This window comes from Pleurodeles waltl, chromosome 3_1 (assembly GCF_031143425.1).
Source record: "Pleurodeles waltl isolate 20211129_DDA chromosome 3_1, aPleWal1.hap1.20221129, whole genome shotgun sequence".
In the NCBI taxonomy this organism is placed as follows: Eukaryota; Metazoa; Chordata; class Amphibia; order Caudata; family Salamandridae; genus Pleurodeles; species Pleurodeles waltl.
In genome coordinates this window covers 159,367,649-159,394,920 of record NC_090440.1, presented here as the reverse complement: position 1 = coordinate 159,394,920, position 27,272 = coordinate 159,367,649, and the positions used below count along the sequence as shown (strand labels likewise).

Genomic DNA, 27,272 nt, shown 5'->3' with positions numbered 1-27,272 from the left:
TAATTCCAGTTTTCCAGCGTTGGCATCTTTCACATGTTCTCATCTGACCCTCCCTCCTCCCCCGTCAGATGCTCATTTATTATTTACTATTACACTTTGTGCTGTGAAATCTGAGCTTGGGTGGCCTCTAGTGTCTTAAAGGAGAGGTAGAACGTCCTCTCATTGACTGAAATTTGGGCTTCAAATGAGATGGGTTTGCTGATAAACACGGTTGCTGAGGCCTATGGCCATTTTAACACTTTACTGCTATGTACCATTCTGACTATGGGGAATGATTCAAGCATTTGAATATATGAAAGACACCAATGCTGGAGAAGTGGATTTACAGGTAATTAACCCATTTCTCAAAATGTTTTGCTATCAATAATGAATGTTAATACCATCTTTGAATTTTGTCCTTCTGATAATATAATGTTAAGTTAGTAAGTGTTCTGTTTTGGAAGTAACTTTTGCGTTGACCCGGACTCTTTTTCTGTACTCTCCCTTCACTTGTTATTGTTAGGCTAGATGAAATAGCTGCTGTACTAGTCATTCATAGTATTCAATCCCAACATTATTTCCCACTACGCTAACACAAATAATTTCCCTGAGAGTTTATTATGAGTCTGAAGTGAATATTTTGGATGTTTATATTTAAACCAACAGAGATACGACAAATGATGGCATCTTTTCACCTTTTTTTTCAAGATCCAAACTCTTTGGAAGTAAATGGAAATAGGTCCAGGAAGAAACTGTCCGCTCCGAATATCAGTTTAACACTGGATCGCAGTGATGGCTCCATTCTGTCAGAGGACTTGGAGGAGAGTGGAGAGCTAGATTTAGATGATATGGATACACCTTCAGAAAACAGTAACGAGTTTGAATGGGAAGGTGAGTGTTTTATTTTTTCAATATATGCTTTTAACTGCCAAATTTTATTTCCCAGTGAGTCCTTGTGTTAAAATGTATTTAAGATGTTTTGTATGCTGCTGCTGTTATTGCTCCCTGAAAAAGTCATAGCTCTTTTCTGTACATGCATTTGATTAAAGTGTTTTTTTTTTTTTTATTTGGGAAGAAATATGGCATTGCATGGTTAATGTGGCTGATGTATACTTTCAGCATATTTAAATGGTCAATTATTATATTGCAAAGGAAAGATCATTGCTAATGAGGATAGGAGGAGGGTGCTTATGTTAGTTGTTAGTCAAAGTTCATTGTGGGATATATTTAATTGTAGTTTACCATCTAGTATTTGTCACTCACTGCACATAACTGTATCCGTTTCTAATCTTGGCACATTTAAAAGCTTATTTTTCAGTGGTTTCTTGAATATTTGGTTGTTGGGCTGCACGCTATTGATTGAGAGCATTACTTGTTGTGAAGTTCTGTAGCCATATGGCTCCCTTTTGTCTCTTTAGTTTGAGTTCTTCATCCAGACTACTGGTGTGTGGGGTGATACCAGTCCTTATTGGTGTATAGCAGTAGTGGATTTGAGATACATGCAGTGTATATTCAGGTGAAGTTCACACTCTTGCAATCTACTGTTTTATGAATATTACACCATCTGTGTAATAAAGCACAGAGACACACTCTTCCCCAGATGTTTTTTCATTCAATTTGAGTGGTTTGCAAGTGCCCTAACAAGGAAACAAAAAGTGATTGGTGGATTGCTTGAATTAACTTGCCCACTGGTATTACTCTTGGCTGCAACCCAGTCCTGTTTTGACGCACCACGCCTCCTGAAACATGAATCAGCTGCATGCAAATCTGTCTTAGTTCTGCTCCATTAGAAACAGTCCAGCCCAAACTACCAGGCTAGGTCCCTCTGAGTGCAAGCAGAATCAATGCCAAACCAGTTTCAGCCTATTTTGTCTTCTTTAGTAGGGTGCAGCTGTAGTCCTGTGACACGTTGAGCACCAGACCCATCTGTGGGTATATCAGTCGCACTTAGCCTGTCGCACTGTGCAGAACAAAATTAATCTCCACTTCTGTTACTTGCTCTGGGCCGTCCATTGTGTGTTGTTTTTTTTTTTTTTGCACACCATGCCACCTCAGACAGGACCATGCCATATGCAAATCAGTCTACGTCCTGCTCTATTTGGAACAGTGCAGCGTAAACTGGGAGGCCAGGTCCCTTTGAGCGGAAGCACAAGCAACCCCAGACCATTGTCGGCCTACTTGGTCCTCTTTAATACGGTGGACCTTGAGACCAGTAGCACAAGACCAAAGAAACTATACTTCCTGGAAAAAGTTTGGCATTAGTAGGTGACAGAACTTTTGGGATGTTAGATCAGTTGTTGATGCAGAACCAAGTTTCAGACATACATTTACTGTTTTTTACAACTTTGCCACGATCTTTAAGCTGCATCTGTTCAGTCATTTAAAAAAAGGACTTGATGAGGGACGGGGAGGAGATAAGTTGTTAAGTAGGTCATATACTAAGTTTTAAATTCTGTTCTTCCTGTAAATTTTGGTAGCCATAGAAAGATGTCCATGAGACTTGCGACCTCTGCTTGCCGTAGGTCTAAGGCTGGGTCAAAACGTAGTGCTTCATGATACACAGGATGATTGAACTCAAAGCGCATGCCCACTTTCCTCGACTTTTCTTAAAAATACATTGTAACATGGGATATAAAAATAGATATTATTGATTATTTATAGGCAGTAAAAAATTGGTGCTTTTTCTACGATTAAGATATTTTGAATTATTTGTGGGTTTTTTCCTTGAGAACAACATTTTTTGACTGGGAAACAGTTGTGTACGGATGTACACTGATTTTGAACTACAATACTAAATTAAAGAAAACATTGAAAGATGTCTGTCAACAATTCTTTACAGAATATAACATAAAATTATACTGTTGGGATTAAAAGTGAACATTTGAATGTACCATTTGTAATAGTTGTTCCTTAAAACTTCTGAAACAGGCATATTAACTCATGGTTTCTATAGGCCAGTGTATCAGTGTAACATATATTAATGACGTTACAGTAGAGCTTATACTTAAGGAAATTTTGAAGCTATACGTAGTTTGTACTGAAAGTAACAAAACTGGTTTGTTTGGTTAGCTGGTTTATAATTTTTTATTTGTTTTTGTTTTTTAATGTTATATAATGTTAAAATAGTTAGTCAACCCCAGCCAATAAGCAAATCGGTCTGTGGTAATCTCAGCCCCGTTAATGAAATTAATTGAAGAAAGTCATATAATAACCTTTTATGGGAAAGTCCAGTATAGTTTACATCATTTCACTTTGCTTAGGAAGATCTCTACTAGTCCCCATATACTTTTGGTAGAGACTGATGACCAAAGTACGAAGAGGGTTCTTGATTCCTTAGAAGTAGAGGAAGCTGATTTGCCTGTTCCAAAATCCCTGGTTGACTAAACATGGGTATTAGAGTTAGACCATCTAGTTCTTAAAAATATATATATATATATACATATATATATATATATGTTCGATGGCATGTGTAGCTGCAGATACACATGCTGTGCACATCCCGCCATCTGGTGTTGGGCTCGGAGTGTTACAAGTTGTTTTTCTTCGAAGAAGTCTTTTCGAGTCACGAGACCGAGGGACTCCTCCCATTTCGACTCCATTGCGCATGGGCGTCGACTCCATCTTAGATTGTTTTTTTTCCGCCATCGGGTTCGGACGTGTTCCTTTTCGCTCCGTCTTTCGGGTTGGAAAGTTAGTTAGAATCTCAGAAAAATCGTCGGTATTGTTTGCGTTCGGTATCGGGTTAGTTACAACAGATCGACACCGAATTAAGAAGAGCTCCGGTGGCCCTTCGGGGTTTTTTCCATCCCCGTCGGGGCCTGGTCGGCCCGGCCACGTGTCTCTTCAAGGCTGATGGAACGGACCCCATTCCGCTTCTGTCCAAAATGCCATAACAAGTATCCATATACAGATCAACATCTGGTCTGTAACTTGTGTTTGTCACCAGAACACAAGGAGGATACTTGTGAGGCCTGTCGAGCGTTTCGGTCCAGGAAGACACTCCGGGACCGAAGAGCAAGAAGACTGGAAATGGCGTCGGCGCCGACAGGACAAGGGCGTTTCGAGGAGGAGGAAGAAACATTCTCCACCCAGGATTCGGACTCTGAGGAGATCGATCCCGAGGAAACGCCGAAAACCGTGAGTAAGACGTCAAAACCAAGAACTCACCAGAAGACCGCTAAAGCCCAGGGGACGCCACCGCCAACAGGCCATGGCTTAACCCGAAAAATAAGTGACCGTTCATCGGCACCGAAAAAGGGCGAGCTGGTGCCGAAGTCATCCGACTCCGGTCGAGATACCGGCACACCGCAATCTCGGGCCCGAGATAGTGGCTCAGAGAAGATTCGGCACCGAGACAGCGGCACCGAAACGGGTCGGCACCGAGAGAGCACGACGCCGAAAGTAAAGACGGTTTCGTCGGAGCCGAAAAAAGCAGCCGAAAAGGTTTCCGTACCGAAACATCCGGCCTCAGAACCGAAAACAAGTTCCTACACTGAGGAACAAGGACTGTCCACACAAATGAAGACACATAGATTTGGACAGGAATTAGAGACAATAGAGCCAGATCACACACAAAGACGGCTCTTTATTCAAAAAGATACAGGGAAGATCAGCACTCTTCCTCCAGTCAAAATGTCAAGCTTACCTTCCAAGACAAGGACAAACAGCCACACGCAAAGGTGGCTAAACAAGTAACACCGCCACCATCCCCACATCACTCTCCGCAACCATCACCGGTAGCCACTCCACCAATGATGCAATCCCCAACTCATACATGAATGAGTCAAGATGACCCTGACGCATGGGACCTTTATGACTCACCAGTGTCCGATAATAGTCCAGAATGCTATCCAGCTAAACCATCGCCACCAGAGGATAGTACAGGCTACGCACAGGTGGTGTCAAGAGCAGCGGCATTTCATAATGTCAGCCTTCATTCAGAGCCCATTGAAGACGACTTTCTTTTTAATATACTGTCGTCCACACACAGCCAATATCAGAGTCTTCCTATGCTACCCGGAATGCTAAAACACTCCAAACAAGTGTTTGAGGAGCTTGTTAAAGGGAGAGCCATTACTCCAAGAGTAGATAAAAAATATAAACCGCCACCAACAGACCCAGTGTACATTACACAACAGCTAACACCAGACTTTGCTGTAGTGGGAGCAGCGCGCAAAAGAGCCAACTCTCATACTTCAGGAGATGCACAACCTCCAGATAAAGAAAGTCGAAAATTCGATGCTGCAGGCAAAAGGGTGGCGGCACAGGCAGCAAACCAGTGGCATATTGCAAATTCGCAAGCTTTGTTAGCCAGATATGATAGGGCCCATTGGGATGAGATGCAACACTTTATTGAACATTTACCCAAGGAGTTCCAAAAAAGAGTGCAGCAAGTAGTAGAAGAAGGACAGAGTATCTCCAATAATCAGATACGGTCAGCAATGGATGCTGCAGACACAGCTGCTAGAACTGTCAACACAGCAGTAACAATAAGGAGACCTGCATGGCTGCGTACATCAGGATTTAAACCAGAGATACAGCAAGCTGTGCTGAATATGCCATTCAACGGACAGCAGTTGTTTGGGCCGGAGGTGGACACTGCGATCGAAAAACTTAAAGACACTGACACGGCCAAAGCCATGGGCGCACTCTACTCCACACAGAGCAGAGGCACATTTCGAAAGACACAATTTCGAGGGGGGCAAACCACAGAAGCCACAACCTCACAAACAAAGCCCACTTACCAGAGCCAGTATCAGCGGGGAGGTTCTCGGGGACAATATAGAGGGGGACAATTTCAAAGGAATAGAGGAAAGTTCCAAAGTCCCAAAACTCCTCCAAACAAGCAGTGACTTCAAGGTCACAAATCTCCAACACATAACACCTGTGGGGGGAGACTAACCAAGTTTTACAAACATTGGGAGGAAATAACAACAGACACTTGGGTCTTAGCAATTATCCAGCATGGTTATTGCATAGAATTTCTCAAATTCCCTCCAAACGTCCCACCGAAAACACACAATATGTCAAAACAACATATAGATCTTCTAGGACTAGAAGTTCAGGCATTGCTACAGAAAGAAGCAATAGAATTAGTACCAAAACAAGAAATAAACACAGGAGTTTACTCCCTGTACTTTCTGATACCCAAAAAAGACAAGAGTCTGAGACCTATACTAGATCTCAGAACATTAAATACCTACATCAAATCAGATCACTTTCACATGGTTACATTACAAGACGTAATCCCACTGCTCAAACAACAAGACTACATGACAACACTAGACCTAAAGAATGCATATTTCCATATACCAATACATCCTTCACACAGAAAGTACCTAAGGTTTGTATTCCAAGGGATACATTACCAATTCAAAGTGTTGCCATTCGGAATAACAACTGCACCAAGAGTTTTTACAAAATGCCTAGCAGTAGTAGCTGCACATATCAGAAGGCAGCAAATACATGTGTTCCCGTACCTAGACGATTGGTTAATCAAAACCAACACGCTAAGACGGTGTTCACAACACACAAGATATGTCATAGAAATCCTCCACAAACTAGGTTTCTCAATCAACTACACAAAGTCACACCTTCTGCCGTGTCAAACACAGCAATACTTAGGAGCGACAATCAACACAGCAAAAGGGATTGCCACTCCAAGTCCACAAAGAGTTCACACATTTCACAATGTAATACAGACCATGTATCCAAAACAAAAGATACAAGTCAAACTGGTGATGAAACTACTAGGCATGATGTCTTCATGCATAGTCATTGTCCCAAACGCAAGGTTGCACATGCGCCCCTTACAACAGTGCCTAGCATCACAATGGTCACAAGCACAGGGTCAGCTTCTAGATCTGGTGTTGATAGACCGCCAAACATACATCTCGCTTCAATGGTGGAACAGTATAAATTTAAACCAAGGGCGGCCTTTCCAAGACCCAGTGCCACAATACGTAATAACAACAGATGCTTCCATGATAGGGTGGGGAGCACACCTCAATCAACACAGCATCCAAGGACAATGGGACATACAGCAAAAAAAGTTTCACATAAATCACTTAGAACTGTTAGCGGTATTTCTAGCGCTCAAAGCATTTCAACCCATAATAAGCCACAAACACATTCTTGTCAAAACAGACAACATGACAACAATGTATTCCCTAAACAAACAGGGAGGGACACACTCGACACAGTTGTGTCTCCTAACACAGAAAATATGGCATTGGGCGATTCACAACCACATTCGCCTAATAGCACAATTTATTCCAGGAATTCAGAACCAGTTAGCAGACAATCTCTCTCGGGATCACCAACAGATCCACGAATGGGAGATTCACCCCCAAATACTAAACACTTCCAAATTTGGGGAACACCACAAATAGATCTATTTGCAACAAAGGAAAACTCAAAATGCCAAAACTTCGCATCCAGGTACCCACAAGATCAGTCTCAGGGCAATGCGTTATGGAAGAGCTGGTCAGGGATATTTGCTTACGCTTTTCCCCCTCTCCCACTCCTTCCATCTAGTAAACAAATTGAGTCAAAACAAACTCAAACTCATACTAATAGCACCGACATGGGCAAGACAACCTTGGTACACAACACTACTAGACCTCTCAGTAGTACCTCATGTCAAACTACCAAACAGACCAGATCTGTTAACACAACACAAACAACAGATCAGACATCCAAATCCAGCATCGCTGAATCTAGCAATTTGGCTCCTGAAATCCTAGAATTCGGACACTTAGACCTCACACAAGAATGTATGGAGGTCATAAGACAAGCTAGGAAACCTACCACTAGACACTGCTATGCAAATAAGTGGAAAAGATTTGTTTATTACTGCCATAATAATCAAATTCAACCCTTACACGCATCTGCCAAAGATATAGTAGGATACTTACTACAATTGCAAAAGTCAAAGCTAGCTTTCTCTTCAATAAAGATACATCTTACCGCAATTTCAGCTTACCTGCAAATTACGCACTCAACTTCATTATTTAGGATACCAGTCATAAAAGCATTTATGGAAGGCCTAAAGAGAATTATACCACCACGAACACCACCAGTTCCTTCATGGAACCTCAACATTGTCTTAACACGACTCATGGGTCCACCTTTTGAGCCCATGCACTCTTGTGAAATGCAATACTTAACATGGAAAGTTGCATTTTTGATTGCCATCACATCTCTAAGAAGAGTGAGTGAAATTCAAGCATTTACCATACAAGAACCATTTATTCAAATACACAAGCATAAAGTAGTTCTACGGACAAATCCAAAATTTTTACCAAAAGTGATCTCACCGTTCCACTTGAATCAAACGGTAGAATTACCAGTGTTCTTCCCACAGCCAGATTCTGTAGCTGAAAGAGCACTGCATACATTAGACATCAAAAGAGCGCTAATGTACTACATTGACAGAACAAAACTAATTCGAAAAACAAAACAACTATTTATTGCTTTCCAAAAACCTCATACAGGGAATCCAATTTCTAAACAAGGCATTGCTAGATGGATAGTTAAGTGTATTCAAACCTGCTATCTTAAAGCAAAGAGAGAGCTGCCTATTACACCAAAGGCACACTCAACCAGAAAGAAAGGTGCTACCATGGCCTTTCTAGGAAATATTCCAATGAACGAAATATGTTAGGCAGCAACATGGTCTATGCCTCATACATTTACCAAACACTACTGTGTAGATGTGTTAACTGCACAACAGGCCACAGTAGGTCAAGCTGTACTACGAACATTATTTCAAACAACTTCAACTCCTACAGGCTGAACCACCGCTTTTGGGGAGATAACTGCTTACTAGTCTATGCACAGCATGTGTATCTGCAGCTACACATGCCATCGAACGGAAAATGTCACTTACCCAGTGTACATCTGTTTGTGGCATTAGTCGCTGCAGATTCACATGCGCCCACCCGCCTCCCCAGGAGCCTGTAGCCGTTTAGAAGTTGATCTTGAACATTTGTAAATTTGTAAATATATTACTTTAAACTTCATTATGTACATACGTATTCACTCCATTGCATGGGCACTATTACTAGCATACACAACTCCTACCTCACCCTCTGCAGGGAAAACAATCTAAGATGGAGTCGACGCCCATGCGCAATGGAGTCGAAATGGGAGGAGTCCCTCGGTCTCGTGACTCGAAAAGACTTCTTCGAAGAAAAACAACTTGTAACACTCCGAGCCCAACACCAGATGGCGGGATGTGCACAGCATGTGAATCTGCAGCGACTAATGCCACGAACAGATGTACACTGGGTAAGTGACATTTTCCATATATATTAGCTGTTAGAAACAGTGGTCTGCATTCATATCTGCTTTAATGCTGTACTTGTCTGCTGTGGAAGATCTGACTAGGATGATAGCTGTGGGACCCAGTGAGAACAGATATGTTAGACCTGTGGACCTCTGTCCTCTGCCTGGTAGCAGACTGTTTGCAGAAAAGAAGTGTGCATGGACATTCCTATGTGCTCCATACCGTTCTCCTACATCCAACAACATATTTGCTTTGCCAGTTTTTAGTTCCCTTGGGAGCTTAAATGTAGAAATATTCTGCCTTCCTGCATAAGTCTGAATCGATCTGGTGAACATGCAGCCTCCAGGCCCAGTTTCAGAATTATCTGCTAATTCGATTCAGAATCTGAAACTTTGTATGTATATGGCCATCATTCCCAGATAAGTGGCATGGACATATTTATTCATTGACAGCCCACCTCAGTTCTCTGTGTTACCTAACACAATAATGTCTGTCAATTACTGAACATTTAAACAGGTAAGTATATACTACTATGGTCAGAGAACTTTCTGCTTTCCTGATTCAGTCTGTTGACTCTTCCTCACAAATGACAACTCTAATGCAACAGGTCGAAGATGGACCTGTTTTGCTCATCCTGCGATCTTAACCCTATCTGACCTAAAATCTGTAACTATTCTTCCCCTACCTCAGTTTATCCCCTTTTCCCTCCATTCTGTACAGCTGCAAAGAGGCATGAGCAGTACACAAACATAATCTACATGCAATAAAGCAATAACTGTTGTGCCTTAATATTAAATTACATGTAAACTGAAGTATTCATCTTTGCCATTTTTCTTCAGTTATTTATTGAAAAGTTGAAAACGTGATTTGTATATTCATGGTATTATAACCAGCAGTCTTTAAAATAAGCATTTGCCAAGCAATGGGTCTCTGGTTTGCTCGAGGTAGAGCTATTAGCGTTGTAAACTGCTAACTGTACTTTTCTTGCCACATAAACTGAAAATGAAAAGTAAAACAGTTTCACATAAGCAAGCCAACTGCTGCCGTGAGCGTGAAGCAGACACACAAAAGGAAACAGAAGTTCACTCGCAGTGAAACGTATTGGCAAAAGTGCAATTATCCATGTTACCTGAAAAAGTGCAATTGTCCATCTAACCTGCAAAAGTGTAATTTTCCATGTAACATGGTCGTTGTCATGAAATGCGCTTGACTACTGCCCAGCGGGATCGCGCTGCCTACGAAATAACGTGAAAAAGTAGTCCGTAAACCATGGAGCCTCGTATGTTTTCATTAGTTTGCCGGTGCACTCGAGGAGGGCTTAACACCGGAAAAGGCATGACGTATGCATGCCTTTCACTAATGAAATCAAGCGAATTTTAAAAGGCAAGCCCAGAAACCAACCAAACTGATGGGCATGGTTACAAGCCAATAGAGGGATTACAAAAGGGACAGAGCGCTTTGCGCGCTTAACCCTAAAAAGGGATAAACCTTGAAGCTGTATAAAAGGCAATGAGGGCACATAAACTAACACTGCCCTCAAATAAAGTCAGAACAACAGCTTGCAGGGGAGGGATAATGCTAATGTGTAACATTTTGAAGATCAATATGACAAGTCAGGCATTTTGTCAAAGAAAGAGAATCTTAGTTAATTCCAGAATTTAGAAACAGGAGTGCCACTTCTTCTGAAAATGTGGAAAAGCCTCTTTGTGGTGAAGGACAATTTCCATAAAGGGAGTTAAAAATCCCCAAAATACTGTAAGTCAATGAAGAGACTGTTAATATCTCTAACCTCTAAACTGGGATCACCTTTGCTCATTGGTATCATGAAATAGAGGTCAAAGGATATAAAACTTAAAAGTTCCTAATGTGTGGTGAATGGATACCGAAATTTGATATCCAGTGCACAGGTTTCAGACTGTAACACTATTGGCACCTGAACATGAACTACTGGGATTTCAGTGCCAGTCCAGTTTAAAGCCGTTGCTGTTTCATGCACAATCCACGATTAGTCCAAGGTTGAAAAGGATATGAAAGTTTCAGGCCGTATCAAGCTTACTTGCTTCACAGCCACCCAGATGTATTGGCAGATGATGGTATATATTATTCGGGGGATTACGGTCAAGAGGGTGTTCCCAGATTTTTATGGGTGAGGAGTTGTCTGTTTTTATCAAAGGTTGTAGAGGGTGGAATAAAAAGGAAGATTTGGATATTCTCAGCACTTTTGGTACCTGTCCGTGCAAGCATTCAGTGAAAGATGCATTATCTTCTTTTTGTAGTATGAGAGTGAAATTTTTGTACTGATTGCAGAGATGTAATCTGTCTCATTGCTGTAGTCATAGGAAGTGGAAGAGTTTCTGTGCTGTGGCAGAGACCAATTTTGGAAATACTGTGGCAGACTCATGTGGTGAGTAAGCACTGCCAAATTGGGGTGTGTGTTGTTAAATGTGTTTGTGTACTAAGAGCAGTATATCTTATATTGAAAACAGGATGTGATGCAAATAGGTGACACCAGAAAGATTTATTTTTGTGCCATTAAATGAAATGATAAACTAGGTTTAAAATATATGAAAGGGGAGTATGTATGAGTTGAGAATATTTATTCTATGCAGTAATTGCAAGGATGAGAGTGCATGCAGATGGAGGGATGGGTGGGGATTTATGAGAATGAATGGATGAAAGATTGTGTCGGGCGTGCATGTGAATTAATGGTCATCTCGTGGGGGTTTGTGTGTAATTTGGGGGATCTCTATGCCTGGATGGGTGGAAGTGTCTGTTTTTTTTTGGGTGTTAATGGTTCGGACGAAGGGCATATGTATGCAGCTGGGTGCATGTGTTAATGGATAGATAGATGTGTTTGTAGATTAATTTGTGGAGTGAACTCTGGTCATCCCCCCCCTAGTATTGCAAGCTAACAGGACACACTGTACTTACTAACTTGTGAAATGAATAGGTGTCTCTGTGCTGTTCTAAGATAAACCAATAGGAAATCTGCTTTGGCAGTGCCTGACCCCTCAGTGTTTTGTCACGTGACCAATAAGATGTCAGCGCCGGCAGTCCTTGGTATCAGTTTACAGTGCTGAGAATTGCTGGATGGTATTTTTTTTTCTTGTACTTATCTGCGTCAGGGACGCAGATAGCGATGTGGGCCTGCTCCTCATATTTATGGCTGGTACTGTCCACTCACTGCCATGTGGTCCAGACCCCACAGCCTGGAGATGTTAGAGCAGCCACTGTCACTGGAGCTAGTGGACAATGTGTTTATTCCGGCACTTTTAGTAGTGGTATATCTTCATTAGAAGTACCTTCACCAGTTCGGACAGCTTCTGCTGATTCTCTGCATATTCAGATTTCTGGCAGGTGTCACAGTTCCAGGTTAGTTTCCAGCGCCATTACCATGTAGATGGATTTTATAACAGCTACAGGAAGCCTGTTGGCAAGGACTAACTGAGTCACTGGTAAGTAACACTTTTGCATTAACACGTAACATAAACATTGCCATAGAGCTCAAATATCAGATTGAATTAACTACATGTCACCATTGCAATTATAGTTACATTGAGGCAAATTTAATAAATTTAAGGAATGTAATAGTTTTAGATTCCTAAGGTATAGGTGTACAAGTCCATAAAATACATAGTTTCAGGTTTTCTTTGTAATCACATCATAGGTATATAGCAGAAAGAAAGGTCTTATTATTTTTGGGAGAAAACAGTTGAACATTACTATAGAAAAGTGTGTACGAGGTGACGGTAATCATGCGATAGAACCATGTGAGCTTACAGGCCACTACGCATCTAAGGACGTTTTGACATCTGATACAGCTTCTGGCTTAGCTAGAGAAACCCAGCTATTCAAATGATACTTTTCTGAAGTGAAGTTTTGTAGAGTTGCTTTAAAAAGTTTTTTGTTTTTCTCTTTTTTTATTTGTTAATGCTGCTGTCTCCGTTATCCCAGAAGAATAGCTCCCCCTTAACATCTTTGTCTTGGAAACAGACAACTAACATGCTGTAGGTTTCCCCTCACGTTCCCATTATGTGGTAAGAACTATGCTACTAAAATACTAGCAATCATGGCTTCATGTGGGGGAAAATCAACATAACTGGGCTGAACTAGGAGAGCGCTCGTCCATCCTTCAACATCTGTTGCATAATCATAATTTGATGCATGCTAATTTTGTTTCCATCGTCTGCCTGATTTAACTGCATGTCTACCACCAAATACCATCGATGTCCGGTGCTACACCACTTCATACTTTTATAGTGACTAGTGATTGAGCAAACATTTGCTTGGCATTTTACTGCATGCCTTTCAAATGCTTTTAAGGTTGGTGTTAATCGTTTACCTATTGCTGCAGGTTAAAGAAAATTAGAACGCTTTTGTATCATTTGCAATCGCCTGGATGAGCTTGCATGCAAATTTGATATATTTTCACTGATGTTAGTCACATTGTAGTAATCCACCAGAGGTGGCAGTCGCAAATGTCAACAGGAGGGGTTGGTGGGGTGAGGGGATTGGGGGCAAAGGGTGTAGCGGAGGTACAATGGGAGGGACGACAAATTAAAAATAAAAAAAACACTTACCCTTGCCGCCTTTCTCCTCTGCTGTTCTCTTCTCCCAGCATTCACTGGGACAGCCCAGGCTCCCCACCAATCCTAGCGCTGCTCTCAAGCTAAGCTTAGCATGAGAGCAGCGTCAGGATTGGTCTGAGCGGCCTGGACTGCGGTTCAGACTCTGCCCTGAGGTCTGTGCAGTTTCTCCAGCTGAGCTGTTAAACACAGCCGGGTTGGAGAAACCTAAGAGTCCATGTGTGTTTGGCTGGCCTAAGACGCTGGCCAAACACACATGCACACTTAGTGCACTCTATTCCCCCCCCCCCCCCCCCCCCCCCCCACCACCCACACAGCCCCTCCCTTCACATGCTGGCTGAGTCAGCAGCAGAAAAACAAAGCAATCATTAATTTTTGTTTTATTGTTCTGCTGCTGGCCCTTAGCCAGGGGGCCGACGCTCCTCTGCCATTGCAGAAGAGCTCCCCCAGTAATCCACATTCATAACTTGTTTTTACGTACCATGTGATTCCTCATTGCCGTTTTGCTGTAAGTGACTTTTGCATTTTCTTATGGTGTCTTCACTGATATTCCTGGACACTGGAATTTGTTTTTTGCAGATCTGCCTTGCCAAGAGAGATTTTCTGTTTGTTCCATTTTTTTTATTTTATTGTGTAACCAAGCCAATAAAAGCATTAAAATAACAATGCTTATATCTTTGCCTTTAACATTTCCCAGTGTTGGAGGCAGCGGCCTCTTTGTTTATTTTTATTTGTTTAGGTGTCGTCTTCAGATAGCTTTAACTGTGTGGCGAGAGCTCATGTCAACGCATGCACACACATCATTTCAGATAAACCCTATTAGCCATTGGCTACTGAGATTCAGATCAATTGAGGCATTGCTCATCAGTGTTGGGATCAGGCCATGTGAATTACAGAAATACTTTTCACTTTACTATTTTTTTAAATGCAGAGGTCCTAGCTCCTGTTATTAAATACCCCTTTCCTGCTCACTTGTTGTGCCCCTTTGCATGCTTGTTTTATAGCTCCTGCCTGTGTGCAGTCAATAAAGAGAATAAGAGAAGCGCAGGAGTGACAAACTGAATTTTTTAACACCTCCCATAAGTTGGCAATCTGTACCCCAAACATCAATAACCTTCCATATGAGCACTAAGGTAGTAAGATGCACAATGTATAGCACCAGTGGAAGGGCTGCATATTATAACCTTTCCGAGATTGATAACTGCATTGGTTTTTGTCTGTGTACTTCAGCCCAATTGGGACCTACCGTTTTCCCAAATCCCCCCCCCCCCCGTCCCTCCCCCAAATGCCCGTCCCTCCCCTCTGTCCAACAGTGGTGCCTATAGGCTAATAGCGGGACCATTTACATTGCCATTCTCATTACTGTTTATCTTCACTATGCTTGTACCGCTAGTGCATTGCTTTACCTAGGTCTGCCAGCCCTGCAGGATACTTCCTCACAACATTGCCCTCTTCTCTCCACGTGGTGATGGAAATAGGGTCGGTGAGAGAAGAGGGTCAGGGTGTGGTAGGGCTCTGCATGCATACTAGTGTGTAGTTACTACATTTGGCAAAGGTGATAACCTGACAGGGCCTGTGGCTGCGGGTTTGATAAGAGGAGGAGTAGTGGGTTGTGAAGCTGTTGAAATGTGTTTCCTCATCCCTAAGACACAAACATGTTTACAGAATCAGGTCATCACTGGAGTGCTAGCCGGTAGATCAAGAAGGCAATCACAACTTTGTGACTGCAGTACATCCATGCATAGGCGTATGTGCATATTACTCCACTATTGGAACTTTCATAGATTCACATGCTTGAATCATTCCCCGTCATCGAGATGGGAGTCCCCAGTACCTTTACAACCACTGTTAAGATAGATCTAAACCTAAACTAAAGGCCCTAGGCCCATGCGTTTAGTATTCTATCAGAGTCATTTTGAAAAAAGGATTAAAGTTGAGTGTCCACCAATCAGAAGACACCACCCTTTAGAACGCTCCTGAGAGAATCTCCAGTCCCTCATATTTTCTACTGTACATCATGCAATGGAGTCTCCATTGACCTCTGCTCACTTTTTCTCTATTTTGCTATCCCAGAAGACTTTGGTCACATTTTTCCACTGTTCTAAAGGTGTTGTACCTTTAGTACTTACATATACACTTTAACAGAAAGCTGACATCATGTCTGACAAGGAAAAGAAGAGTCTCTTCAGACTCTGTAAAACTTGTGGCAAAAAGAGGTTACATTCTGAGAACCCACACCAGAATTGTATTTATTGCCGCTATCCGTATCACTCGTCAAAGGACTGCAAGGTATGTTCACCCAAACTTTAAAGGACAGGGAAGGAATGCTGCTTATTTGGCTGCAAAAACCTAAATCTAGAAAACACCCAATTTCTAACTCTGATAGTGAAGAATCCTCCTCATCTTCCAGGAGATCCCAAAAAAGAGAGAGATTACCACATACTAGATCCTCCTCAGAACAGCCTATAAAAGCCTATAAAAAGACCACCTCTGGGTCTTACAAAGCCTGCATCCCTGATACATCTCCTCACAGATCCAGCTCTCATTCATCTACATTCATCCTATATCTTCTGAAAGTGTTAAAAAAAAGAATTCTCTGAGCTGCCTACACCATTCATTAAGGTATCCCATACCTTTAAAAACTTTCTTCAGCTCCACCCGTCGACAAACCATCTACGGGAACTCCACTGTTGACAACAACTTCACCGTCAACAACTTCCCCACTTTCAACGGGAGCGACGACGAGCATCCCACCATCGACAAGAGCGTTGTCATCGACAGTCATCAACAAAGACGTACACAACTCCATTGTTGACGAAGCTGACAATGACTATTTCTTTGCAGTCCAAGTCTGTCTCATTTCCGATGACAACATTATCCTCAATGGCATCAACCACTAAGCCGTCGATGGTAAAGATTTATTACTCAGTGTCGGCGACAAGTATCCTACCGATGACAAGTGCTTCTCAATCCTTACTAGCGATGGTTCCATCTCCCACCCGTTGATGACCCCATCCATGAGTGAGTGGAAAAAGACTGAAAAGACAGGAATTGATAAAGCTAACCCCGGAGCACACTTCCCCTAGTAAGGTGACTTCCTTCATACCAGCTCACCTTCTATGGTGAATGACCCTATGGCACAGCACATAGTCCCTCTCAGTTGAATGTCAAGAGGATGAGGAAGAATATTATGACAATTATGATGCGCAACATTTCACCACCCAGGAACAGCCATACCAGGAGGGGATGGTGTATATGCCAAGCTCCCTGACCCCTGATTTACAAGTCATGCTGGCATGTACAGAAAGAGATTCTCGTCCACTGAAGAAGTAGCGCCCCAATAAGCTACACCTGCTAGATTCCCAGCGCCTCAAACAGCCACCCCCCTCCACAGGCCTTGCCTCTAACGACGATTCATACACCAGCCACACCTCGGACGGGCAGCATGAAGAAGGTGAAATACAGGATGATCATACAGAATGGGATGACTACGTACTTCCCACTCCATCATCTCCCTTGCCTATTTAAGTGGATTTGCCTCTTGGAGATTTTTGTAATTTACTCGAGAGAGCTGTCTAAAGATTTGCACTCCAGATGCCAGCCGAACAAATGGATTGTTTTTATATGACTTTAAGGAGCCATTCCAAAAGCGCGTGCTATACATGCCTATGGTTAGTCATTAATGGGAGGAACGTTTGAAAGTTATGCAGCATCCAGCAACAGTCACTGCGGTGTTTCCGTGCCTTGATTAAGAAATATAAAGCCCCGGAACATGCTCCTGCCTAACTGGTCACCCACACTATCGCTTAAGCAACGCAAAGGAGATCCAAAAACCCCTCCACCGCAATTTCAGCACCTCCGAACAAGAAGGAGGGATTGTTATACAATATTGGCAAATACTTTTTATCAATGTTGTAGGAAAATACCACTGTTAGCATGGTTAACCCCTCCCTTTTTCCCTTTTGTTGATGGCAGTTATGATTGAAAGTGTGCTGGAACCTTGCTGACCAGGCCCCAGAACCAGTGTTCTTTCCCTAAAACTGTACCTTTGTCTCCACAATTGGCCCAGCCCTGGCACTCAGATAAGACCCTTGTAAATGGCACCCCTGGTACCAAGGGCCCTGTGGCCAGGTAAGGTCTCTAAGGGCTGCAGCATGTATTATCTCACCCTGGGGACCCCTCACTCAGCACATGCACACTGCCTCTGAGCTTGTGTGTGCTGGTGGGGAGAAAAAGACTAAGTCAACATGGCACTCCCCTCAGAGTGCCATGCCCACAACCCGCTGCCTGTGGAATAGGTAATTCACCCCTCTAGCAGGTCTTACAGCCTTAAGGCAGGGTGCACTATACCACAGGTGAGGGCATACCTGCATGAGCACTATGCCCCTACAGTGTCTAAGCCAATTCTTAAACATTGTAAGTGCAGGGTAGCCATAAAGAGTATATGGTCTGGGAGTTTGTCAAACACAAACTCCACAGGTCCATAATGGCTACACGGAATACTGGGAAGTATGGTATCAAACTTCTCTGTTGAGAAATGCACACAGAGGGCATCTTAGAGAGGGTCCAATTTCTGCCAGCATGCCACATCCAGACGGGTTTCTGGCCACATGGGGTGAGTGCCTTTGTGCACTCTGTGACCAAGAACAAAGCCTGTCCTGGGTGGAGGTGCTTCACACCTCCCCCTGCAAGAACTGTAACACCTGGCAGAGAGTCTCAAAGGCCCAAGCCTGGTGTTACAGCGCCCCAGGGCACTCCAGCTAGTGGAGACGCCTGCCCCCCCGGACACCGACCCCACTTTTGGTGGCAAGCCCGTAGGAGATAATGAGAAAAACAAGGAGTCGCCCTCCAGCTAGGACAGCCCCTAAGGTGTCCTGAGCTGTGAGCTGAGGTGACCTCTGCCTTAAAAAAAAAAAAACATCTTGCTTTGGAGGATTTCCCCCAATAGGTTTAGGGATGTGCCCCCCCCCCCCTCCCTAAAGGGAGGAGGCACAAGAAGGGTGTAGCCACCCTCAAGGACAGTAGCCATTGGCTACTGCCCTCCAGCCCTAAACACCCCCCCTAAATTTAGTAGTTGGGGGCGAGCCTGAACCCAGGAAAACAGATTTCCTGACGACCTGAACAAGAAGGAGGACAGCTGACCTGATGGAGACAACAACTGACTTGGCCCCAGCCCTACTGGCCTGTCTCCAGACTCAACCAGCAACAGCGACGCATCCAGCGGGACCAGTGACCTCTGCCGACTCAGAGGACTGCCCTGCAACCCGAAGGACCAAGAAACTCCAGTGGACAGCGGCTCTGCCTAAAAAACATAGAAGAAACCATCTTTAAAGGGACTCCAGCCTCACTCCGGAAGCGTGAGTCCCCAACACTCTGCACCTGACACCCCTGGCTCGTGTCCAGAGAATCTAACACTGCAGCGAGGACCCCCAGGTGACTCCCACGACGTGGACACCCTGAGACGACCTCCCTGCACCCCCACGGCGCCGCCTGCAGAGAGAATCCAGAGGCTCCCCCTGACCGCGACTGTCCGGTAACAAAGAACCCGGCGCCAAAAAAAAAAGCACTGCACCCGCAGCCCCCAGGCCCGAGAGAAACCAACTACCGGTGCAGGAGCGAGCAGCAGGCCCTCATTGTTGCCCAGTTGGTGGCTTGCCCGGGAAGCCCCCCTTTGCCCTGCCTGCATCGCCAGAGTGACCCCCGGGTCCCTCCATTGATTTCTATTCAAAACCCAACCCCTACTTTGCACCCTGCCGCCCCGTGCCGCTGAGGGTGTATTTTGTGTGTCTGTTTGGGACCTCCCCCCGTGCTCTACAAAACCCCCCCTGGTCTACTCCTCGAGGATGCAGGTACTTATCTGCTAGCAGACTGGAACCGGAGCACCCCCAGTGTCCATAGGTGACTGTTATTTGGGCCCTACTTTGACCTCTGCACCTGACTGGCCCTGTTTTGCTGGTGCTGGGTGTTTGGGGTTGACTTGAACCCCCAACGGTGGGCTGCCTATGCCCAAGAGACTGAACTTTTAAGTGCTTTACTTACCTGCTAAAAGTAACTTGTACTTACTTCCCCCAGGAACTGTTGAATTTTGCACTGTGTCCACTTTTAAAATAGCTTATTGCCATTTTTGCCAAAACTGTGTACATTACTGTTTTCATTCAAAGTTCTATATTTACCTATGCCAAGTACCTTACAATTTATGTACTTACTTGAATTCTGAATCTTTTGGTTCTAAAATAAGTTAAGAAAAGAATATTTTCCTATATAAAAACCGATTGGCCTGGAGTTAAGTCTTTGAGTGTGTGTTCCCATTTATTGCGTGTGTGTGTACAACAAATGCTTAACACTACCCTCTGATAAGCCTACTGCTCGACCACACTACCACAAATAGAGCATTAGTATTATTATCGATTTCTGATGGATACAACTACCTGTGGAGTCCTCCCCTTATGAATGCTCCCATGCACCAGCATCTGATGGAAAATCTTCTTACCGGCCCTCGACGAGGACGTCACAATTGCACGGCTCCACGCGACTCCGTCTGACGTCACCGTGGCAATAAGAGGTCCTCGCTGGCATGCTGACATCAGTTCCCTTTTTTCCGTGCCTTCAACACTAACGGTTTTCTTCTAGCTCTCGCTACTGTTGAAGGTGTTCCGTCTTGTTTCTGGTTACAATTTTGTTTTTGGTTACAATGTCTCCTCCTAGGAATTCGGGATTTAAGCCATGTCGAGAGTGCGGGGGTCCCATGTCGGTCACTGACCCTCATGATGATTGTCTTTGGTGTTTGAGCTAGCTCCGAGCATGACGTCGAGGAGTGTGTATCCTGCCAGAGCATGAATCCAAAGGCTCAGAGGGAGTGAGAAGCCAAACTCTTTTTGGCTAAGGTGAAAAAAAGACATAGGAGCCATCACAGGTCGTCTTCTCACACTTCGTCGAAGAAGCACAAGAGGTGACGTTGTCATGAGACTCGGCGTCATTCAGCTCGGAGACGTTCAAGGTCCAGGTCTCCAACTAGACGGCACCATGCGACGTGGGAGGTTAGTCCGACTATGACTCCACAACCTCAAAGCCCTCAGGCACTGTCTGTCTTCGAGGTGGTCGCGCCTCCAGAGAGTCCTCGATTTTCACCTGTGGCGCAGGATTCGGATGCGCAGGTCCTTTCGGAGGTTCAGGGGGTTTGGGCGTGGAGCTGTTTATTGTGGGAGACCCCAGTCCACAGTCTGCCAGCCTCCCTTATAGATCCTTTAGAGGGCAGGGGAGGGTTTGGACAAGAGGGGCCACCCGGCAGCACCCTGCGTCATCCTCCACCTCTGGAGGACAGCAACAAGCAGCCCTAGTTTTCTGCCCATTTTCAGCCATTCTTCTCCTGTAGGGGGAAGATTACGTCTTTTTCTCCATGAGTGGGAGTTAATCACATCAGACTCCTGGATTCTGAACATTGTGAGGAAAGTATATGCTCTTCCTTTTTCAGGAGTTTCCCCCTCTCATCCCTCCCCACCCCTCGTTTTGTTCAGAAGACCATCTCCTATTGTTGCAGCAGGAGGTTCAAATCCTGTTATCAAAAGGTGCAGTGGAGTTGGTTCCGGAGCAGGAAAGGGGTCAGGGTTGTTATTCGAGATATTTCCTGATTCCCAGAAAGATGGTCGATTGAGACCAATCCTAGACCTGAGGAATTTGAATTGGTTCCTCAAACAGGAGAAATTCAAGAGGCTGACTCTAGCACAGGTACTTCTGGCGTTGAACAGAGAGGATTGGATGGTTTCTGTCGACTTGCAGGATGCTTACTTTCATATCCCTGTACTCAAGTCGCACAGGAAGTATCTCTGGTTTGTGGGTGGGTCGCAGCACTACCAGTTTGCGGTCCTTCTGTTTGGTCTTACTTCTGCACATTCACAAAGGTGATGGCGGTGGTTGCAGCAAGTCTCAGAAGGAAGGGAATATCGGTATTCCCTTACCTGGACGATTGGTTGATCAAAGCCAAGTCTCCAGAGCTCGTGCTGCATCACTTGCAGATGACAACTCCGTTGTTGTTCAGTCTGGGCTTTTCAGTAAACATGCCCAAGTCTCACCTGGAGCCCTCTCAGCGCCTCCTGTTCATATGGGCAGTACTGGATAAAACATTGAATAGGGCCTATCCTCCACCTCGGCGGATTCAGGACATCCAGGCGTTGATTCCAATGTTTCAAAATGGAGCGGTTGTTCCAGTCCTCAAGGTCCTATGCCTGCTCGGTCTGTTCGCTTCTTGCATTCTGTTGGTCACTCATGCACGTTGGCACATGAGGGCTCTCCAACGGTGCCTCTGCAAGCAGTGGTTTCAACACAAAGGGGATCTCGAGGAGTCGATAACGATCTCCAGAGATGCTGCAGCAAATCTACGATGGTGGGCTGTGGATGGCAAACTTTTCCAAGGAAGCCCGTTTTCACTGCTGCCTCTGGTGGCCACGGTCATGACGGATGGTTTCACTCTAGGGTGGGGAGCTCATCTGGGGGACCTGGAGATCAAGGGTCGTTGGTCTCCAGTGGAACAGACTTTTCATATCAATCTGTTTGAGTTGCGGGCGATACGTCTGGCTCTCAAGGCCTTCCTCCCGTCCCTTCGCGGTCAGTCAGTTCAGGTCCTGACGGACAACACTACCGCGATGTGGTATATAAACAAGCAGGGAGGAGTGGGGGTCATACCTTCTCTGCAGAGAGGCTCTGTGGCTCTGGTCCTGGCTTCAGGACCATCGGATTTGCTTGATAGTGAATCATCTGGCCGGAGTGCTCAACGTACGTGCGGACACTCTGTTGACATTTCTCGGTCGATCACGAATGGCGTCTCCATCCAGACCTGGTCCTTCACATCTTTCAGATGTGGGGTTCTCCAAGGTTAGATCTGTTTGCCACTTGGGAGAATGCGCACTGCCTGTCATTCTGCAGCCTCCAGAATCCGGTGCAAGGAGCTTTGGGGGATGGGTTTCAGATGTCTTAGTGGGGCCAGTTGCTTTACGCGTTTCCCCACATACCCTTGATTCCCCTGGTTCTGAGGAAGATTCGCCAAGATCTGACTCAAGTCATTTTAATAGCCCCAGATCAAGAAGGGTGTGGTACATGGACCTTCTCCAACTCTCACTGTGCCCTCCGCTCTGTCTCCCTCTCAGGGCGGATCTGTTTTGCAGTCGCAGGGGCAGGTTCTACACCCCCACCTCCAGAGCCTGCACCTAAATGCCTGGATCTTGAACCGGGTAATCGGAGTTCTTTTTCTCTTCCCTCCAGAAGTGGTGGATGGTATCTTCTCGGCCAGACGACACTCCACTACGACAATCTATGCCGGCAGATGGGCTAAATTTGTTACTTGGTGTGGAGAGAGACAAATTGATCCCTTAAAGGCCCATTTGTCTGATATTTTGCTTTTTTCTCTTTCCCTGGCACAGAAGGGTTGTAGAGTTGTGACGGTGAAAGGCTCTTGCTGTCGGCCATTTTTGCCTTCCTGATCAGCCTTCTTTATTCAAGTCTTCTATAGTTCTTAGGTTCCTTAAAGGCTTAACTAACAAGTTTCCTCGCACTCCGTTTGTAATGCCTCAGTGGGATTTTAATTTACTTCTGACTTTTTTGATGGGATCACCGTTTGAGCCCATGCATTCTTGCCTGTTGAGATTTTAAATTTTAAAAAAAGTATTCCTAACAGCTATCGCATCTGCTTGGCGTGTTGGTGAAACCTCCTTTTACAACCTTTCATGCTAACAAGGTGGTACTGAGAACCAGGGCAGATTGCCTTCCTAAAGTAGTGACTCCCTTTTATTTGGGACAATCTATAACACTCTTGTCCTTTTACCCTCCTCCTCCTCATTCATCAAAGGAGGAGGAAAGACTGCACCCCTTGGATCCAAGAAGGGCTCTGAGTTTCTACATTGAGAGGACAAGAGACTTTAGAATTGAGGATCAACTCTTCATTGGATATGTGGTCAAAATGAAGGGCAATACCGTCAACAAGAGAACCGTTTCAGGGTGGGTAATTTTTTGCATAAAGATTTGTTATTCACTAACAAAGAAGGTTCCTCCTGAAGGTATTGGGGCCCATTTCACCAGGGCTAAGTCTGCCACTTCGGCTTTAGCTGGAGGTGTACGGGTTGTTATTTGTAAGGCAGCACCCTGGGCTTCCCTCCACAATTTTGCAAAGCATTATTGCTTAGACTCGGAAAGATAGGAGGGCCATTTTGCACGTTCTGTTTTGCAGGACTTCTTCGTTTGACCAGTCGGGCACCCACCTCCGGGTGCAGGACTGCTTTGGGATTTTATTCATAAGGTGAGGAATCCACAGGTAGTTGTATTCATCAGAAAAACAAGTTACTTACCTTCACTTTTTCTGGTGGATTCAGTAGCTACCTGTGGATTCCTCTCAGTCCCACCAGCCTCCCTGTTGCCTGTCTAGTCATACCAAGACTTTGTTTATTATAAAACATATGTATATTTTTGTTTTTATATTAACAGATATTGTAATTTTTATATAAATCTAGATTTGTGTGTGTGTGTGTGTGTGTGTATGTATATATATCTATATATATATATATGTTCGATGGCATGTGTAGCTGCAGATACACATGCTGTGCACAGTCCGCCGTCTGGTGTTGGGCTCGGAGTGTTACAAGTTGTTTTTCTTCGAAGAAGTCTTTTCGAGTCACGAGACCGAGGGACTCCTCCTACTTCGATTCCATTGCGCATGGGCGTCGACTCCATCTTAGATTGTTTTTTTTCCGCCATCGGGTTCGGACGTGTTCCTTTTCGCTCCGTGTTTCGGGTCGGAAAGTTAGTTAGAATCTCGGAAAAAAACGTCGGTATTGTTTGCGTTCGGTATCGGGTTAGTTAGAACAAATCGACACCGAATTTTGAAGAGCTTCGGGGTTTTTTCGATCCCCCGTCGGGGCCTGGTTGGCCCGGCCACGTGCGACTTCAAGGCTCATGGAACGGACCCCATTCCGTTTCTGCCCAAAATGCCAACACAAGTATCCGTATACGGATCACCATCTGGTCTGTAACTTGTGCTTGTCCCCCGAGCACAAGGATACTTGTGAAGCCTGTCGAGCGTTTCGGTCGAGGAAGACGCTGAGAGACCGAAGAGCCAGGAGACTACAAATGGCGTCCACGCCGACAGGTCAAGATCGTTTCGAGGAGGAAGAAGAAGCTTTCTCCGTCCGCGAGTCGGATTCGGAAGAACTCGACGCCGAAGAAACAACCAAAACCGTGAGTAAGACGTCGAAAATCAAGACTCACGAGAAGTCTACAAAAGCCCAGGGGACGCCACCGCCAACAGGCCATGGCTTAACCCGAAAAATAGGTGACCCATCCAAGGCACCGAAAAAGGGCATGCTGTTGTCGAAGTCATCCGACTCCGGTCGAGATACCGCCACACAGCAACCTCGGAGCCGAGACGGCGGCTCTGAGAAACTTCGGCACAGAGACAGCGGCACCGAAGAATTTCGGCACCGAGACACGCCGAAAACAAAGAAGGTTTCTTCGGAGCCTAAAAAGACTTCCGGAAAGGTTTCGGTTCCGAAACGGCCAGCCTCGGAGCCGAAAACTAGTTCCTATACAGAGGAACAAGGACTAACCTCCCAATTACATCGATTTGGAGAGGAGCTTCAATCTGCAGAGCCTGACTACACACACAGAAGGCTTCATATTCATGAGGACACAGGGAAGCTAACCACTCTTCCCCCAATCAAAATAAAAAGGAAACTTGCCTTTCAACAAAAGGACAAGCAACCACAGGCAAAGGTGGCAAAGAAAACAACCCCACCACCGTCTCCACCACCATCAATACATGCATCACCAGCAACAACTCCACCACTGATGCACTCACCAGCTCATACCACAATGAGTCAGGATGATCCCGATGCATGGGACCTCTACGATGCTCCAGTGTCTGACAATAGCCCAGACTCTTATCCTACAAAACCTTCACCACCTGAGGACAGTACATCCTAAACACAGGTGGTCGCAAGGGCAGCCGAGTTTCACAATGTGTCCTTACATTCGGAACAAATTGAGGATGACTTTCTCTTTAACACCCTATCCTCCACCCATAGCCAATATCAAAGCCTTCCCATGCTCCCAGGAATGCTAAGACATTCCAAACAAATATTTCAGGATCCAGTTAAAGGCAGAGGCGTAACTCCAAGGGTGGAGAAAAAATATAAGCCACCGCCCACTGATCCAATATATATTACAACACAACTAACACTGGACTCAGTAGTTGTGGGGGCAGCTCGTAAGAGAGCCAACTCTCATACATCAGGAGACGCACCACCTCCAGACAAGGAGAGCCGCAAATTTGATGCTGCGGGAAAAGGGGTTGCAGCACAAGCAGCAAATCAGTGGCGTATTGCCAATTCACAAGCACTTTTGGCAAGATACGACAGGGCTCATTGGGATGAAATGCAACATTTCATCGAACACTTACCCAAGGAGTTCCAAAAAAGAGCGCAACAGGTGGTGGAAGAGGGACAAAGTATCTCAAATAATCAGATACGGTCTTCCATGGATGCAGCAGATACAGCTGCAAGGACAATAAACACTGCAGTCACAATACGAAGGCACGCATGGCTGCGCACTTCTGGGTTCAAACCGGAAATCTAGCAGGCTGTGCTCAATATGCCGTTTAATGAACAGCAATTGTTTGGGCCGGAGGTAGACACTGCCATCGAAAAACTCAAGAAGGACACCGATACAGCCAAAGCCATGGGCGCACTCTACTCCCCGCAGAGCAGAGGGACATTTCGGAAAACACCTTTTAGGGGAGGGTTTCGAGGTCAACCCACAGAAACCACAACCTCACAAACAAGGCCTACCTACCAGGGTCAATATCAGAGGGGAGGTTTTCGGGGGCAATTTAGAGGGGGCCAATTCCCAAAAAATCGAGGAAAATTCCAAGGCCCCAAAAACCCTCAAAATAAGCAGTGACTCACAAGTCACACACCCCCACCACATAACACCTGTGGGGGGAAGACTAAGCCAATTTTACAAAATTTGGGAAGAAATAACAACAGACACTTGGGTCTTAGCAATTATCCAGCATGGTTATTGCATAGAATTTCGCCAATTCCCTCCAAACGTCCCACCGAAAACACACAATATGTCAAAACAACATATAGATCTTCTAGGACTAGAAGTTCAAGCATTGCTACAAAAGGACGCAATAGAATTAGTACCAACTCAACAAAAAAAACACAGGAGTTTACTCACTGTACTTTCTAATACCCAAAAAGGACAAAACTCTGAGACCAATACTAGATCTCAGAACACTAAACACCTACATAAAATCAGACCACTTTCACATGGTCACGTTACAAGACGTAATACCACTGCTCAAACAACAAGACTACATGACAACATTAGATCTAAAAGATGCGTATTTCCATACACCAATACATCCTTCACAC

The 27,272-nt window shown here is 44.7% G+C and overlaps 1 protein-coding gene across 4 annotated transcripts in view; it reads left to right on the top strand.

Moving 5' to 3' along the window:
* BNIP2 (BCL2 interacting protein 2) overlaps window positions 1–27,272 on the top strand; it is a 281,093-nt gene that overhangs the window by 101,982 nt on the left and 151,839 nt on the right. For all 4 annotated transcript variants that reach the window (XM_069222042.1, XM_069222039.1, XM_069222041.1 and 1 more), the window contains exon 5: window positions 688–870. In XM_069222042.1, coding sequence (XP_069078143.1) covers window positions 688–870 — 183 coding nt within the window. The remainder of the gene's footprint in view (window positions 1–687; window positions 871–27,272) is intronic.